This window comes from Oryx dammah, unplaced genomic scaffold, assembly GCF_014754425.2.
Source record: "Oryx dammah isolate SB20612 unplaced genomic scaffold, SCBI_Odam_1.1 HiC_scaffold_6, whole genome shotgun sequence".
NCBI lineage: Eukaryota > Metazoa > Chordata > Mammalia > Artiodactyla > Bovidae > Oryx > Oryx dammah.
In genome coordinates this window covers 6,029,941-6,045,924 of record NW_024070190.1, presented here as the reverse complement: position 1 = coordinate 6,045,924, position 15,984 = coordinate 6,029,941, and the positions used below count along the sequence as shown (strand labels likewise).

General features: G+C 45.8%; 1 protein-coding gene across 1 annotated transcript in view; it reads left to right on the top strand.

Annotated features, from left to right (window-relative positions):
- Window positions 1-15,984, top strand: part of LOC120865406 (alpha-actinin-2) — a 77,986-nt gene that overhangs the window by 42,675 nt on the left and 19,327 nt on the right. Inside the window, exons 7-12 of the mRNA XM_040242684.1 lie at window positions 2,212-2,293; window positions 6,337-6,422; window positions 8,039-8,131; window positions 9,950-10,180; window positions 12,521-12,668; window positions 14,538-14,688. Of these exons, the coding sequence (XP_040098618.1) occupies window positions 2,212-2,293; window positions 6,337-6,422; window positions 8,039-8,131; window positions 9,950-10,180; window positions 12,521-12,668; window positions 14,538-14,688 (791 nt within the window). The remainder of the gene's footprint in view (window positions 1-2,211; window positions 2,294-6,336; window positions 6,423-8,038; window positions 8,132-9,949; window positions 10,181-12,520; window positions 12,669-14,537; window positions 14,689-15,984) is intronic.

Below are 15,984 nucleotides of genomic sequence, written 5' to 3'. Positions count from 1 at the left end.
TTTTTCAGTTACTGTTTAGCTTATTTGCAAAATGAAGGAATTATACTAAAGAGACCTAACTTCATTAGCCGTTTATAAGGGTCAGTTTTTAGCGTTCAGTCGCTCAGTTGTGTCCGACTCTTTGCAGCCCCATAGACTGTAGCCTGCCAGCCTCCTCTGCCTACCAGGCTCCTCTGTCTGTGGAATTTTGCAAGCAAGAATACTAGAGTAGGTTGCCATTTCCATTACTCCAGGAGGTCTTCCCAACCATGGGCTTGAGCCTGAGTCTCTTGTGTCTCCTGCCTTGGCCGGCGGATTCTTTACCACTAACGCCACCTGGGAAGTTTTTATTACAAAAGGTCAATAGACATGTGGTAATTGGCCACCTATGATCAGTAAAAAAATGATAATAATTAACAATACCAGTTAATACTTTGATAAGCTCTAGATTAGGCTCTTAATAAGTATATATGTTTATTATGTCTGTATTAGTATGTGTCATGCATCTGGGTATTACTTTCAATATTAATACATATATTTTATGTATATTATACATATACAAGGGCTTCCCCGGTGGTTCAGCAATAAAGAATCTGCCTCCAGTGCAGGAGACAGGGGTTCAGTCCCTGGGTTGGGAAGATCCCCTCGAGGAGGGCATGGCAACCCACTCCAGTATTCTTGCCAGGAAAGTCCTGTGGACAGAGGATCCTGGCGGGCTATGGTCCATGGAGTTGCAAAGACTCAGATACAACTGAAGCCACTGAGCATACACGCACATACACGCACGAATGGTCTTGCAGTCTTCATAACGCACAGTCAACTATGTATGAAGTTGGTACTCTTATTATCCCAGATTTACAGATGAAGAAGAGGAGAATTTTGTAATTTGCCCAGGGTCACATACTAGTGGCTGAGCCAAGAAAACACTTAATTGCCATGTTTTATGTCAAGTCACACTCTCAGTGAGATACCAGTCACAGAGTCTCTGAATTATTGCTTTATTTTTAATGCTGAAATTTTTCTTCTGTGTTAAGAACAAAAAGAAACTTTTACTCATCTATTTTGGCTTTATAAAATTTGCATAAAATGTGCAGCTAAGACTCCCCTTATTATATGGCTGCTTTTAATAAAAGGATTATATGCTTTGTGAAGACAACATAGAATTGAAAAAACGTTTTGCCTGAAATGATAGTAAACTCTGAGAGGCCAGGAGGCTTGCTTTGGTTTCTTCCTTGAGCACTGAACGTCTTTGAAGCCTGCATGTTTTATATGTTTCACCATATCAAAGTGATCGTTCTCATTGCAAAACATTGCAGCTTCTGAAATGTTTAAGTGGCTTTGATGGTAAAGTTCATTATAGTCATCTCTGGACTAACATCACTTCTCATTTTTATTTTTCTGTATTAAATACTTCCCCATCCCATTTCAGATTCATGATACCTAATCTCTTTAGAAGATAAAAAGAAGAAATATTAAATACATCTTTTAATGTTTCAGTATTTCAGTTAAAAACTTCTGGTTAAATATACTTTGTTATGTTACATATATATTTATCCAGTTTTACTGTGGATGACAAACACAGTCATAAGAACAAAAATTTCTTCACAGTTTTCATTTACAATATTGTTTCTATGGTTTCTTTAATAATTTTATTTTTAAAATTTAATATTCTCCAAACCAAACTTTGGCTCTTTGTAGCCATGTTGTAGCAATATTTAGTGATCTAAAAGTTTCACCTAAACAGGCTAAAAGCAGAATTTTCTTGTATTTAAAACATAAATAAATGTAAAGTTAGTGTTGTACTAGTAAATATTCTCCATGACCACCTTTCAGATCTGGAAAAAATGTATGTTTCATGCTTCCTTTTGGAATCATCTAAATTTTTGTTATCAAGAGTTGGAAATAAATGCTAAGGTATCCAGGGTGTTTTTTTTCCCCCATTCCTGAGAAGATATCGCACAACTTTCCTCCCAGCCACACAGTATCTGTTCTCCCAGATTATTTGCTCACATTTTATAAAGTGTGCATGGATTGAGTAATTTTTATGTTATTTTTGATGTTTCTCTAAATGTTTGAAGTGTTTGGGAAAAAATAAGAAAGAAAATCTTATACTATTGTGGTTATGTATGGATGGGAAAGTTTCATCCCCAAAATGAGGCATATAAAAAAATATTCCTTAAGTGCTGTTCAAAAAAACATGTTAAAAAGCTGGTTATATTCTTTTCCATGCAGGATGACCCAATAGGAAATATCAACCTGGCCATGGAAATAGCAGAGAAGCACCTAGATATTCCCAAAATGTTGGATGCAGAAGGTGAGATGAAAATTGTGTTTACTGACTTACAGAAAATCTGTGGGCTCCCTATGTTACAGCCACACATGGGGACTTGTAAATTGTATAGTTAGCTTACATCTGAAGCACTGGGGTCCCTTAGAAGTTTCTGTCATTGGTCTCATAATTATTAGAATATTTCATGTGTAGGTAATTCAAAATTATATTTTAGAATCTTACTCAAAACCAAGCCAGCAGGACTATAGTGAAAGGAGTTGGTAAAAGGTTCAACTTTGGCAAAGAAATGGAATGCTTTGGTGTGTGATTTTCAATGGAAAGCTTCCTATCTTAATTTAATTTTTTAAACAACATAAAGTTACTTCTTTTTTTAACTACATAGGCAGAAATTTAACAAATAAATCTCCTTAAGCTTTAAGACTCCACAAGGGAAAAAAATCCTTCCCACTAGAAGTTATGGAATCACAGTGTAGGCTATAGAACAGTTAACCACCGTGTGCCTCTCAGACTTTCACGTTTCATCTTTAATTTGTTCGAGTTAAATTTAGTTGCGTTAGAGCTGGAACCTCTCAGTATGTTGCAGCTTAGCAGCCCTCATGCTGGGGACTGGTTTCAGTACTTTTCCTGCCCGTTTTGTGAGATGAGTTTGTGTGTTTTGCCCTGGCACAGCATTGAAAGTGCATACACATGGACACCATTCATTTACTTCTTTTCACTTACGCATGAATCACTTCCCACTCAGCAGATACTTGATGAGCACCCACCATATACAAGACCCTGGAGATGCTGCAGGGGATGATGAGATGTGTAAGGCAGGGCCCAGCCCTCAAGGAATTTATATTACTGTGCTTGTTGTTAATCTTATTATTCTCTGTTGTGTTGCTTCTGCTAATTAGCATTGTTGGGGGGAAACGAAGAACTTAGTTCTAGTCAGTTGTCAATCTTCTGTTCTTCCTTATTTTTGGTGACTGTATCACGGCTGCCCTAACAAAATACCACTAAGTAGGTGACCTGAAACAACAGAAATTTATTCTCTCTTAGTTCTGTAAACTGTAACTCTGAAATCACGGTGTCGGCAGGGCTGTTCTCCCTCCAGAGTCTGTGGGGGAGGATCTCTTCTGGTTCTTCCAGCTTCTAGAAGCCCCAGGTGTTCTTCGGCTCCTTTTAGCATTGCTCCAGTTTCTTGACTGTCTTTACACGGCCATCTTCCCTCCGCGTCTGTTTCTATGTCTTTTTCCTCTTCCTAAAGGATACTGGTCACCGTGGATTAAGGGTGCGTCTTTCTCCAGCATGACCTCATCTTAACTTGATCACATCTGCAAAGATCTACTTCTAATAAGGTCACATTCACAGGGACCAGGAAGCAGGACTCCACCTGCCTTTTGGAGGGCCACAGTGTAACCCATTCAGTGATCTGTCTGTGAGTAGTCTAATTTTGCCCGTTTGTTAATGGCCATTTTACCAAACACCTGTGATACTGGGTGTTGAACACACTCGAATACATTCTTCAGAATCTACTTAACGGTTTTTCACAAACTCATTAGAGGGAGAAAGGCAAGGAAACAATGAAGTCTCAACGTAGAAAAAGTACCTTTTTCTTCTTGTCCATCCATCTTCTGACCTACGTTTACATTTGGGTGCTCTGTCCTTTAAACTTTCCATACAGTAAATACCTGTGCAGAGTTTACCGCTTGAATGAACTGCTAGGATACTAAAGAGAGGAAAAAACAAGTGACGGTAAATTCATCTTTTCCTTCACTGATGCCTCCCTGACTTCTGACAGTGGAGGGTGAGCTTGGCGTTGCCCCGTTACTCTGGCAGGCTGATCATCCTCTTGCTCCTGGCTCTCCTTTAGTCTCTGAGTCCTGGTCTGGGCGTATCTTCTGCTGATATATCCTGAGTACATGGGATATGTTGGCACTCTGTTCATTTCCTGCTCCTTTGTGACATCATTGCCTCTTCTTTTTTGGTTTTGTTTTTAATGGTTCAGAAAAATGCTTATGTATGATATTATTTTCTTTGCAGAGTAGTTTCTGTAAGAGTCTTCTGGCGAAAGAGTTAGGAACTTGAGTGGCTTGGGTGTGGGGCGTGCGGTGGGGTAACCAGCTCCCCAGCAAATCTTCCCCCATCGTTACTTATCCTCTGTGTGTTTGCCACCTGCGTCCGTACTCACCATCCCCACAGCTTCGTAGTAACGTGTCCCTCCCTGTGTCTCTTTCATTGTAATGTCTTAAAGACCAGTTTCCTCCCCTCAGATCATTCATCGCTTTGGCAAATCCTTGCCTCCATCCCAACACCCCCTACCCCCCTCCCACTGCTCTTGACCTTTCTTCCCGTCATTTGTGATGGTCTCTGAACTCTAAATGGGGTAGCTAATTGCCCTACCGACCCATGAACCTATAATAAAAACTGGTGAGATTCTTTCCCATCGTAAGTGCCTTCCACACTTTTTAAAAAGCTGTGAGAATCGTTTCTCTATGTTCCCCCCTCCAGTGAGCACCAGGCGCAGATTTGCTGGTGCTCGTGGTCTGTGTGGACCTGCCGGAGGCCCCCTGGTGACCCCGGGATGCCCCCTCTGTCCAGAGGGAGGGAGCACAGTTGTGTGTACTCGGTGGAATTCTGGAGTTCCCACTCCAGGCATGGGTGCAACTTACTTGCTTGTTTAAGGCTCTTCTGAGCTGGCCGTGCCCTTCTCTCTGGCGGTTCTTAGACGTGCACACAGAGCAAGGAATTTGCAAATGTGACTTCTTTGATTTGAGCCAAAGCTTGAACATCGGAAGTGTGTGGGCAAGGGGGAAGATTCAAGACTTTGGCCTCTCTGAGAGGCCTGCTGCTGTTGGGACATCCAAGCTGTTAACCTTCTTTTTTCCGCACGGATTTCTTATACGCTGCTCTCTCTGATGAGAGAGCCGTAATGACTTATGTCTCCTGTTACTATCATGCTTTTGCTGGTGCGCAGAAGGTGAGGATGTGAAACATAAGTCGCCACTCACCTCTCACCTTCTGTGTCTTGATTTTTCTCTTCAGTTGCTTTCCTCTCCCCCATCCCCCAACTCCTCGGAGTAAGGAGATCCATCTGGTTCCAAGGAAGTAGTCATTTGTTTTTTTCAGTCTGTTTTTCTTTGAAACGTACTGTCTGTGCAGTAAGTAGTATGCCACTCATGTTCGTTTCCTAGAAGGTCCCATGCTGTTCCACAAGCCCACATCCTATTGATATCCTCTGGAAATCCGATGACGAGCTTTCACCTTGGGGAATTACATGGCACCTTTTTAAACCGCATTCTGTCAGTGACTGAACTGAGTCTCAAAAGCTTAATAATTCAGCCACAAACGGGCTGGCCAAGGTGAGAAAGGAAGAGCGTATGTTCCTGTGGTTCTGTTTTCTCTCTTCCTGGTGGTTGTCTTGGCAGCTCCTATGCATGGTGGCAAGAGTCATAGTAAGAAGTTCAAGTCATGTAGACCCTTCTTTTTAGAAGTTCTGTTACTCGGGGTGGTTTCTATCAATGGCATGGTAAGTATGTATAGAAGGATTAGAAAATGTCCTGTCTTCGGTGAACTCATCCCCGTTTAAGTGAGGGCGGTGCACAGAGCAGAAAGCCAAGGATTATGAGGGAGGGGAGGGGAAGTGGTGGCCACAGTGGGGCCAGAGAGGTCTACATGTCCTCCTGCATCTTGCAAAGGGACACACCTTGCTCACAGCCAAAGTGGCAGATGACGTGATCCACTTAAAAGGCAGGATCCCACAGGTCCTTAGGCGGTGGGAGCCAACTCTAATAGGCAGCACCCGGGTTCCCATAGGAATACCTTGCCTGCACTTAAAAAAAAAAAAAACCCACCCACGGTGGGAGAGAAACCCTCATTTTGATGATGTAAAAAGAAATGTGCTGGTTGAAAGCACTGTGTTTACGAGCGTTCAGTTCTGTACAGCCTTCCTAAAGGTCAGGATGGTGGGCCCAAGAAACACAGAAAGTCAAGTGTAAACAGTTTGTTCTTCCCTTTGTTCACCCTGGTTTCTGCTCTTCATCTGTGTGTATGTCTGTTCTCTGTGTTATTTTTCCCTCCCTCAGACATTGTGAACACTCCCAAGCCCGACGAAAGAGCTATCATGACATACGTTTCCTGCTTCTACCATGCTTTCGCGGGCGCGGAGCAGGTATTTAACCCTCGTCTATCCGGTTGCCGTGCTGCTCTCGTGCATTGGTTTCAGTTATGTGTTTACGTGTGCACGTGAGCACATGTGTGCATACCTGAGTGTGTGTCCATGCACTTACATCTTACCTGGGACTCTTTCTGAGTGTTTTGTAATGACCTAACTTGGCAAGTTCCAAACTGTGAATGCGTTTTTACTTAACAGCTTTACCTTTCAAGTTCTTGAAGTGTTCTTGGTTTTCTGTCCTTCTAAGATATTGCTCATATTTCACTAGTCAATTGTGGGAAATACTCACGCTTCAGGAAAAGCGAGAGCCGTGAAAATTGGGCTGCACTGATTGAGCAGTGAAGGGGGATTTGACCAGGAGGAGTGGACACCTTTTCAGGGCCCATTTTTATTAATAGTTCTCTTCTACCTGGATGCCCTTCACTGTTCGGTGACCTGTTCAAACATCTTGCAAGACGAATATTAATGTAACTGAAATAGTGAAAAGATAACAGTGTTAAAACCTCAAAAAAAATGCATACTCCTTAACCAACAGCCTGAGGGACATCACAGGTAGGTGTCCCTCTGTTTTCTCCCTGGTCCCCTGTTTTTGCCTCCTGCCTCTTCCCGTATCTCTACTTGCAGTGTTCTTATAGATGGGGGTGGACAAGGGATGTATTATTTCTGTGATCTCTATAACTCTATAAGACCGTCTCCAGCAAATGGTAGTAATTGGAAATTGGCCCCTATGTGGGTTTCAGAAGCAGGGCTTGGGATGAGGCAGGAGGGCTGGAAGCCAGATGGGCCTCATGGTCATGGTTTAAGGTGGCCACTCCTAGCTCAAGCTCCCCACAGAAGGACAATAGAAAATTATTGATACCACAACAGCTACTCAGGTGGATTAAACAAAGTCTTAAAGCAGGTTCTGTTCCGAGAAAGGATCCCAGCTAACACATTCTATGCGTTCATTTTGGGAGAAGAGGGCTTCTGTGAGCTCAGGGCAGTGACAGAGGGATTCAGAACCCAGTCCTCTCTGCTTTGATATCTAATGTGATTGGAGAGTTCCTGCCCTGTAGTTTGGAGGTTGGTTAGAGCAGCAGTCGCCAACCTTTTTGGCACCAGGGACCAATTTCGGGGAAGACAGACACCTTTTCCATGGACCAGGGTGGGGGATGGTTTCGGGATGATTCAAGTGCATTACATCTCCTGTGCACTTTATTTCTATTCTTATTACATCAGCTCCACCTCAGATCATCAGGCATTAGATCCCGGAAGCTGGGGACCCCTGGGAGGGCTCAGGTGGACGCCCAGGGACCAGAGATTTTTGTTTCTGCGACCCATCGATTTCTGTTACTAACTTGTTCGATGTTCCACAAAGCTCATGTTTTCAACTAACGCTAATCTTCCTGTTATTCCCTACAGTATATTCACCTTGCTGTGTACGTCTGTATGAAACTGTCCCAAAGGAGTGCAATGACCCATAGTGTGAAAGAGCCATATCTTCAGGCTTACCCCACCAGAACCTAGAACCTGCACCATTTACAGCACATACCACCTCCGCCCTGCCGCCTTCCGCCTTCTGTATGCACGTCCCTGTCGACAGAGCCGTCCTGTTTACCTATTGTGTTTTACAGGCTGAGACAGCGGCTAACAGGATATGTAAGGTTCTTGCTGTGAATCAAGAGAATGAGAGGCTGATGGAAGAATATGAGAGGCTAGCGAGTGAGGTAAAGGAAACGGGTCCCCGCGGTCTTGTCCATTCCCTCCCTGAGGGTGAGAAACAGAGGGCGAACACAGATTGTCAAGTGTTGTTGTTTTTTTTTTTTCTTTGCATTTTTCATCTCGGGTAGAATAAAGTAGGAAACTCCACTAGCTCTCAGGAATTGTTCATCTTGTAGTAGCTTAATTATTAGCACAAAGATCATGCTGCAGGTTGTTCTAAGCACTGCAGGGCATGGAGGTAGTTTGCATGTTACAAGGTGTAGTAAGAAGCTCTGCACCTCTGGGGTTGGACTCCCCTAGATGACATTGTGTTCCTTGTTTTTTTCCTGCCTCATTGGCTTCTGACATCACATTGGATGTGCTCCGTATTCAGCATCCCGGCTCCACGCAATGACTTAGGATCTAAGGAACATGTACAATCCATAGTGAGAGGACAGAGGCTCAGCCCTGTGTATGTATTTAAATATCAAGTATCTAGAGGGAACCTGGTGGAGGCAGAGCTGGTAGAGCCCTCCGTCCAAGACATTTGAGCACGAGTTTCCAGGATGCCTTTTTAGAGTAGCGCTTGCCACGCTGCCCTTTGTTTTGTTCTTATTATAGCATAAATATTAACTAAGCAGGACCAGAGAAGCCAGGCGGCTCAGTGGTAAAGAATCTGCGTGCTAGTGCAGGAGAGGCTGGAGACTCAAGTTTGATGCCTGGGTCGGGAAGATCCCTGCAGGAGGACATGGCAACCCACTCCAGTATTCTTGCCTGGAGAATCCCATGGACAGAGGAGCCTAGCAGGCTGTAGTCCATGGGGGTCGCAAAGAGTTGGTCACAGCTGAGCATGCATGCAACAAAATCAAAGCAGGACCAGGGCGAGGTCCACAGCCACCTCCTCTCTGGACTGAGCTCAGCCACAGTGACAGTAGTGGAGATCAAGTAATGTTTGCTGTGAGCTACTCAGGCTCATACTTGGCCTGTCCTGGGTAAAGCGTCGGAACACTTGGAATCGATTTTCCCAGGGAGTTGTATGTATCAGTCCAAGCTGATGGTGCTGTTTTCACTTTGTCCTGTTGTGGGAAAATTCCATTTGCAGCATCATGTAATGCCAGTGATCCAGCTTCAGGGTTGAAGTATGACCAGGACCGAAGGACAGATGCTCCTCGGTGATGATAACCTTCATTTTCTTTCTTGGTCCTTTATTCATCCTCTTCAGATAGACCGTGCAGGGCATTTGTAAGGCCTTGGTGGTAATTCAAGAGAAAGGCGCATCCTTCATTCTTGGGATTCATTGCCATTTTCACCTTCATCCTGTGGATTTCCTTGAAAGTTAGCTATTAAAATACATTTTGGCATTGAGTCAGTTCCAGATTTACAGTGCTTTTGCCTAGTAAATAGACCCATTAGATTTGAGCTGATTGAAACTAGAAATACATTTTAAGTTAAACCCAGTCCTTTCCTGATTTTATTCCACCACGTGAAGTTTTTGTTTTTGTTTTTGTTTTTTTTTTTTCATTTGAAAGCTCCATCCAGCATTTGTCTGCTCATGTCTGGTCCCCAAGTTTCTTGTAAATGTCTCATTTCTGTAAAACATCCCTTGTGCTGACTCTGAGTTTTCAACCTGTGCACTTGGGCAAGGGTGAGTGGCCCTGGGTGGGGACTGAAGTCTCCATTTGTGCCCTCCTTACAGATGGGGCTGTTACAGACTTCTGTAATCTCAGGAGCTTTTGGTCAACCCGTTCCCAATTGTTAGATGCCTCTGTTTTATAACTGGGGGGTCAGTTTGCTGGTGTTTTCAGCAGTTTTTTTTTTGGTGTGTGTGTGTGTGTTGGGAGCAGCTTTTGGAATGGATTCGGCGCACTATCCCCTGGCTCGAGAACCGGACTCCTGAGAAGACCATGCAGGCCATGCAGAAGAAGCTGGAGGACTTCCGGGATTATCGCCGGAAGCACAAGCCTCCCAAGGTCCAGGAGAAGTGCCAGCTGGAGATCAACTTCAACACTCTGCAGACCAAGCTGAGGATCAGCAACCGGCCGGCCTTCATGCCCTCCGAGGGCAAGATGGTGTCGGTGAGTAGCCCCTTGGCCCCGGGGGCACCCCGATCTTTTTTTTTTCATAAAGTCCCTCCTCTGATTTGTCGCTGAGAGGAGGCACTATCATTTTGACCCTGTGGCCACTTCCTTCTGGATATTTCCTCTCTGCCATCATGCTGTTTTTGCTTCTCCCTGCTGTTGGCGCCTCACGCAGAGCAGGCCTCTCACAGACACCTGGTGATGATGGTCCCTCCTTCTCCTCCCCGCCTCTGGGTGGACTGGCATCTCCATCACATACCTCTGTTTCCTCCTGTTACCACCTCCGTGTTTCACCTTCTCCAGGGCTCAGTCCTATGTTTACCTCCCTCTCTGCTTATCAGTTTCGCCCATTCTTCCGAATCTTTCCCATCCGCATTAGGAAGCAGTCTAGAATCTGCCAGCAAAAATAAAAACCTCCTATGACTCCACATCTCCCCACAGCAGCTGTCCTATTTCTCAGCTCCCTTTGCAGCAGGACGTCCAGAGAGAATTCTTTATGGTCCTTATTTTTGGTTCCTTCCTGTTCCTTTACTTCTTTTACTCTTCAACGTGCAGTAAGTAATCTGGCTTCCGTCCCCACCTGCATGGAGACTGTTCTGTTCAAAGTCAGCAGGATCCATGTTGACAACCCAGTGGTCCCTTCTGTTTTCATGCTCTCTGTTACTGTGACCGTGGCTTCCTTGAAACTCCTTCCACTCTTGAACTTAGCTGCGTTCCTCCTCCCTGACCACCGAGTCCTTCCAGTCACTGCTCACAGCTTTGCTTCCTTCCCTGAGGCTATAGGTGGATGGTTTCTGGGTCAAGGGCTCCTGACTTTCTCCTCTGTCTTGACACCTGCAAATGAACTCATCCAGGCTTGTGGCTTTAATTACCAGCTATAATGGCAACATCTCCCAAATTTGACATCTCCAGCTCTGATTTCTGCCCCAGTTCCAGAGTCATATGTCCACTTGGATGTCTCAAAACCTAACATCCAGGAGTCCTTCTGCATTGAGCTCTATCTGAGTAAATGGCATCACCGATCCCTAAGTTACCGAAGCCCCAAACCCAGGTGTCATCTCAGATCCTCCCATTCTGTCACTTTCTTGCATCTGGTTCCTCAGCAAGTTCCACTGGCTCGGGATCATACCTTGACTCTGAGCCCTTCTCCCTCTGCTGCTGTTGCCTGTGCTAAGCCACCAGTGCTTCTCTTTGGACTCTGCAGTAACTTTCTCACTCGCTTTTCTTGTTCTTTTCCCCCTAAAATGCATTCTCTACATAGCAGCTGCCATCATCTTTTAAAAAAATTTTTTCCTGTGGCACGCCAGCTCAGGTGTCCTGTGGCATGCAGGATCGCGTAGTTCCCCAACCAGGAATCAAACCCACATCCCCTGCATTGAGTCTTAACCCCTGGACTACCAGAGAAGTCCCCGTCTTTTAAAAACATAAATCAGAGTATGTCTCCTTTCTTCTCAAAACCCTCCAGTGACTTTCTAAAATATCTGGAGTAAGATCCAGATCCCTTTTCTGGGATCTGACGTGGTCTGACCCCCACCCCACCCTGCTGACCTCATCTCTGGCTGCTCTGCCCCTCACCCATCTATGGACATACCACCTGGTCCTTCCCAAGCCCAGAGTGCACCCCTTCTGTAGGCCTTTAGCTCATCCCTCCCTTCATCATGAACTTGGTTTTCCCATCCCTGAGGTCTCGACTCAAAGGGCACCTCCTCAGAGGGGTGTCTGCTGAGTGACCCGCCTAAAGGAACTGCTGTCACCTGCCCTCATCAGTGCCACTTGACTGTGAGTTGTTTTTCCTTAGCAGCACATCACTGTCGGAAATAGGAGTTTTGCTTGTTTAATTCCTTACTTGTTGTCTTTCTCTCCACCCCCCACCACAGCCGTGAAAACTACACCAGGGCCCTGGGAACTTTAGAGGTGCTGTCCACTCTTATATCACAGGTTCCCACAGTGCCTGGAGCATGTGTGATGCCCAGGAACCAGTTGACGGCTGGTAGAGCCCAGTCTCTGAGTCATTTGGGGGCTGAGTCATTCTGCAGCTTCAGCTGCTAGTAGCCAAAAAATTAAAGTGTGTAAGCCTTTGTCCACATCTGGAGAAGCATTTGATATCTGTTCACTGATGAGAAGGGCCATCTTAGTCCAAAAAGGCCTGGTGATAATGAAGATGTTTAGAAGCCAAAACATGGGGATGGCTATTTGGAGTGGGTGGGGAGTACAGAGGGCGAAGGAAGGACAAGAAGACACCAAGGAAAATGCCGCTGATATCACAGAGGGGATCATAGGGGAGCCCAGGGGGCCAAAACATGACGGATCTGCCGTGCTTGTCCCCAACCATCCCAGGATATTGCGGGCGCCTGGCAGCGGCTGGAGCAGGCGGAGAAGGGCTACGAGGAGTGGCTGCTGAACGAGATCCGGAGGCTGGAGCGCGTGGAGCACCTGGCTGAGAAGTTCCGGCAGAAGGCATCCACACATGAAACCTGGGCGTATGGTGAGTCCTTGGGGCACGGTGGGGCTCCTGGAAAATCGGGGTTGAGTTGCGGACAGAGCCATGCGTGTGTGCAGTGACCTCTGTCCCTGGTGCCGGTGACCCTGTAGGCAGCTGTCCTCGCCCCTTTCTGGTTTGCTGTCCCAGGTCCTAAGGTACTTAAGGAGATGGGTATGGGGAATTTCCTGGCAGTCTAGCGGTTAGGACTCGGTGCTTTCATCGCTGTGGCCCAGGTTCAATCCCAGGTCAGGGAACTGAGATCCAGCAAGCTGTACTGTGCAGCCAAAACAAAACAAAACAGTAGATATGAAGATGGATGTTTTTACCAAACAGGACTCATAGTACATTCTTCCCACACTTAACTACACAGCTAGGCCTCCTCCTCCTTAAGGCCCAGCCTCCTCCTGACTCATCCCAGTTTCTTCTGTCTGATTCCACAAGCATCTGTTTACTCCCTAACTGTGGGTCAGACAGCCCTGGCCCAGAAACTAGCTTCTGCAGATAGAAGTTTTATTAAATGCTACAAAAGCAACAAAATTTCCCACTTAGAAGATCTGCTTGCAAGGAAAGAACACAAGGTATGGTTTTCTGTCTTCCTAAGGCTCTTGTTTCACTTAGATCCATCTGCTCCTTTCAGGCCTCACACGTATACCTGTTTGCATGGCTTTGATGCTGTGGTTGTGGTATCGTTTTGACTCTCCGCTCTTTGCTGAGGTAGAAGAACAGAACATCCCCTCATGACATGATCATCTATTTTGAGAAAGGACAGGGAGGTTTCCCTCATCCTTTGGGTTCCTTTTGCTGTCGTACAGCTTGACTGTCCACGTTGTGCAGCAAGATGGTCACACAGACGTGCAGCCAGGCAGGTTGGCATCCTAGCACTGACACTGTGCACCCTGCATGCTTCTTAGCTCTCAGGGCCTCAGTGTCCTCTGCAAAGTGGGGTGACAGTCATCCCTGCTTCACAGGGTTTTTGTGAAGATTTAATGAGTTCATGTTTATAAGTATTTCAGTTGGCATTTGGCACATAGTGCTGTGTTGTCATTGTTCAATGTGTGAACTTTTGCTTTCCATGTCTAGCTTTGTGGAATTGCATTCTTAAAGGTAATCAACCAGGGAATAAAAGTGGGTCCAGTTATAACCACAGAAGTTGCCTGACTTAAGAAATATTTGTGGGGAAACAGTTTCAGAGAGAAATTTTTCTATTGTTATTAGAAAAAAATCACAGCCTGCATTTAATCTCATTAAAAAATAAAGTTTTCAAATAAGCAGAATTGGGCTAATATGGTTGAACCCTTGGGCAGACAAATAAGAGTACAAGTGTTTTATCTAATAATCTCAGATAATTTTCATGGGCTAGTAATTACTAGCTTAACTGAGCATCACAAGGAAAGTCAGATACTTCTTTAGGAATAACACAGACTTGTTATTTAGAATGTGCTCAGCGTGCTTTCTGGGCTTCCCAGGTGGTGGTAATGGTAACAACTCGCCTAGCAGTGCAGGAGACTTAAGAGATGGAGCTTCTATCTCTGGGTTGGGAAGATCCCCTGGGAGAGGGCACAGCAACCCATTCTAGTATTCTTTCCTAAGAATTCCATGGCCAGAGAAGGCTTCAGGCTACAGTCCTTAGAGTCGCAAAGAGTCGGACATGACTAAAGTGACTTAGCATGCACACGGTGTGCTTTCCACCCATCCAGAACACACAGGGGCTCAAGGCCTCTTTAGCAGAGTGACAGCCTGAATTCTAGCTGAGATATTATCTCTGCCTCTTCAGGGCTGTCCTCCTTTCTCCTTTCTCTTGGTTCTCTGAAATGACCCAGGACTTTGCAAAGAGGCCAAAGCCCTCACACTCCCTTGCTGCAACCATTGCAGGCAAAGAGCAGATCTTGCTGCAGAAGGATTACGAGTCGTCAACCCTGACGGAAGTGCGGGCTCTGCTGCGGAAGCACGAGGCCTTCGAGAGTGACCTGGCCGCGCACCAGGACCGCGTGGAGCAGATTGCCGCCATCGCCCAGGAGCTCAAGTATGTGCTGCCTGCGGGCGCTGCCGCTGACATTGAGCCCTGGGTCCAAGCAAGGACCCCACACAGAGCTTCCCCAGGCATTCCCAGGGAGGGGGCCGTGGGGGCCCGCCTTTCCTGTCCTGTCCTAAATGTCGATCCAAGCCAAAGGATGCTGTGATGGGATTTGTCCTGTTTTTTTTTTTTTTCTCTTTTTTCCTAAGCTTTTTATTTTGTATTAGGTTTTTTTCTCCCCCCTCAACTTTATATTTTGTATTGGGGTATCAGGGCTTGCCTGGTGGCTCAGACAGTAAAGAATCTGCCTGCAATGTAGAAGGATACTTCCCTGGGTCAGGAAGATCCCCTGGAGAAGGGAATGGCTACCCACTGTAGCATTCTTGGCCTGAAGAACTACATGGACAGAGGAGTCTGGAGGGCTACTGGTTCGCAAAGAGTCAGACACAACTGAGTGACAAGACTTTCACTTTCAGATAGCCAATTAACTGTGGTAGTTTCAGCTGAACAGCCAAGCAACTCAGCCATACATACACATGTATCCATTTCCCCCCCAGACTCCCCTCCCATCCAGGCTGCCATATAACACTGAACCAATGTGCTATGTAGTGGGTCTTTGTTGTATCCATTTTAAATATAGCAGTGTGTACATGTCCATCCCAAACTTTTACCTGTCCCTTTGCTCCATCCTTCCCCCACCTGGCCACCATAAGTTCATTCTTTAAATCTGTGAGTCTGTTTCTGTTTTGTAAGTAAGTTCATTCATATCATTTCTTTTCAGAGTCCGTCTATAAGGGACGTTACGGGATATTTCTCGTTCTCTGTCTGACTTGCTTCGCTCAGTGTGACAGTCTCTCGGTCCATCCATGTTGCTGCACATGGCATTCTTTCTTTCTTTTTAATGGCTGAGTGACAGTCCAGGTCCTATTTTTTTTTTCCTTAAAGAGTGACACTGACTTTTGCACTGATCCTTTGGTTTTGGTAGCGTCCCTGTGTCCATCCATCAGGCAGCAGCCCCACGCCCAGCACAGGCAGCTCCACTTCCAAGAGGATGAGAAACAAGCACTCGGGATGGGAGCCTGGCTTGCAAAGGGGGCCTCACCCAGGCCTGGGTGCGTGAGATGGCCCATATTACCCCCCGCCCCCGGAACCAAAGACCAAGACGCCTCCAAAGGAAGAGATATTAAGGCCGCACTTTCCTTTGTCATCAAATAAGTGCCGTTTCATTTGTATGCTCCTTATTTTATGGGAGGAGCTAGCATGAGGTTGAGGCCGGAGTACTTTAAGCCCCAGTGGGTGCTGTAG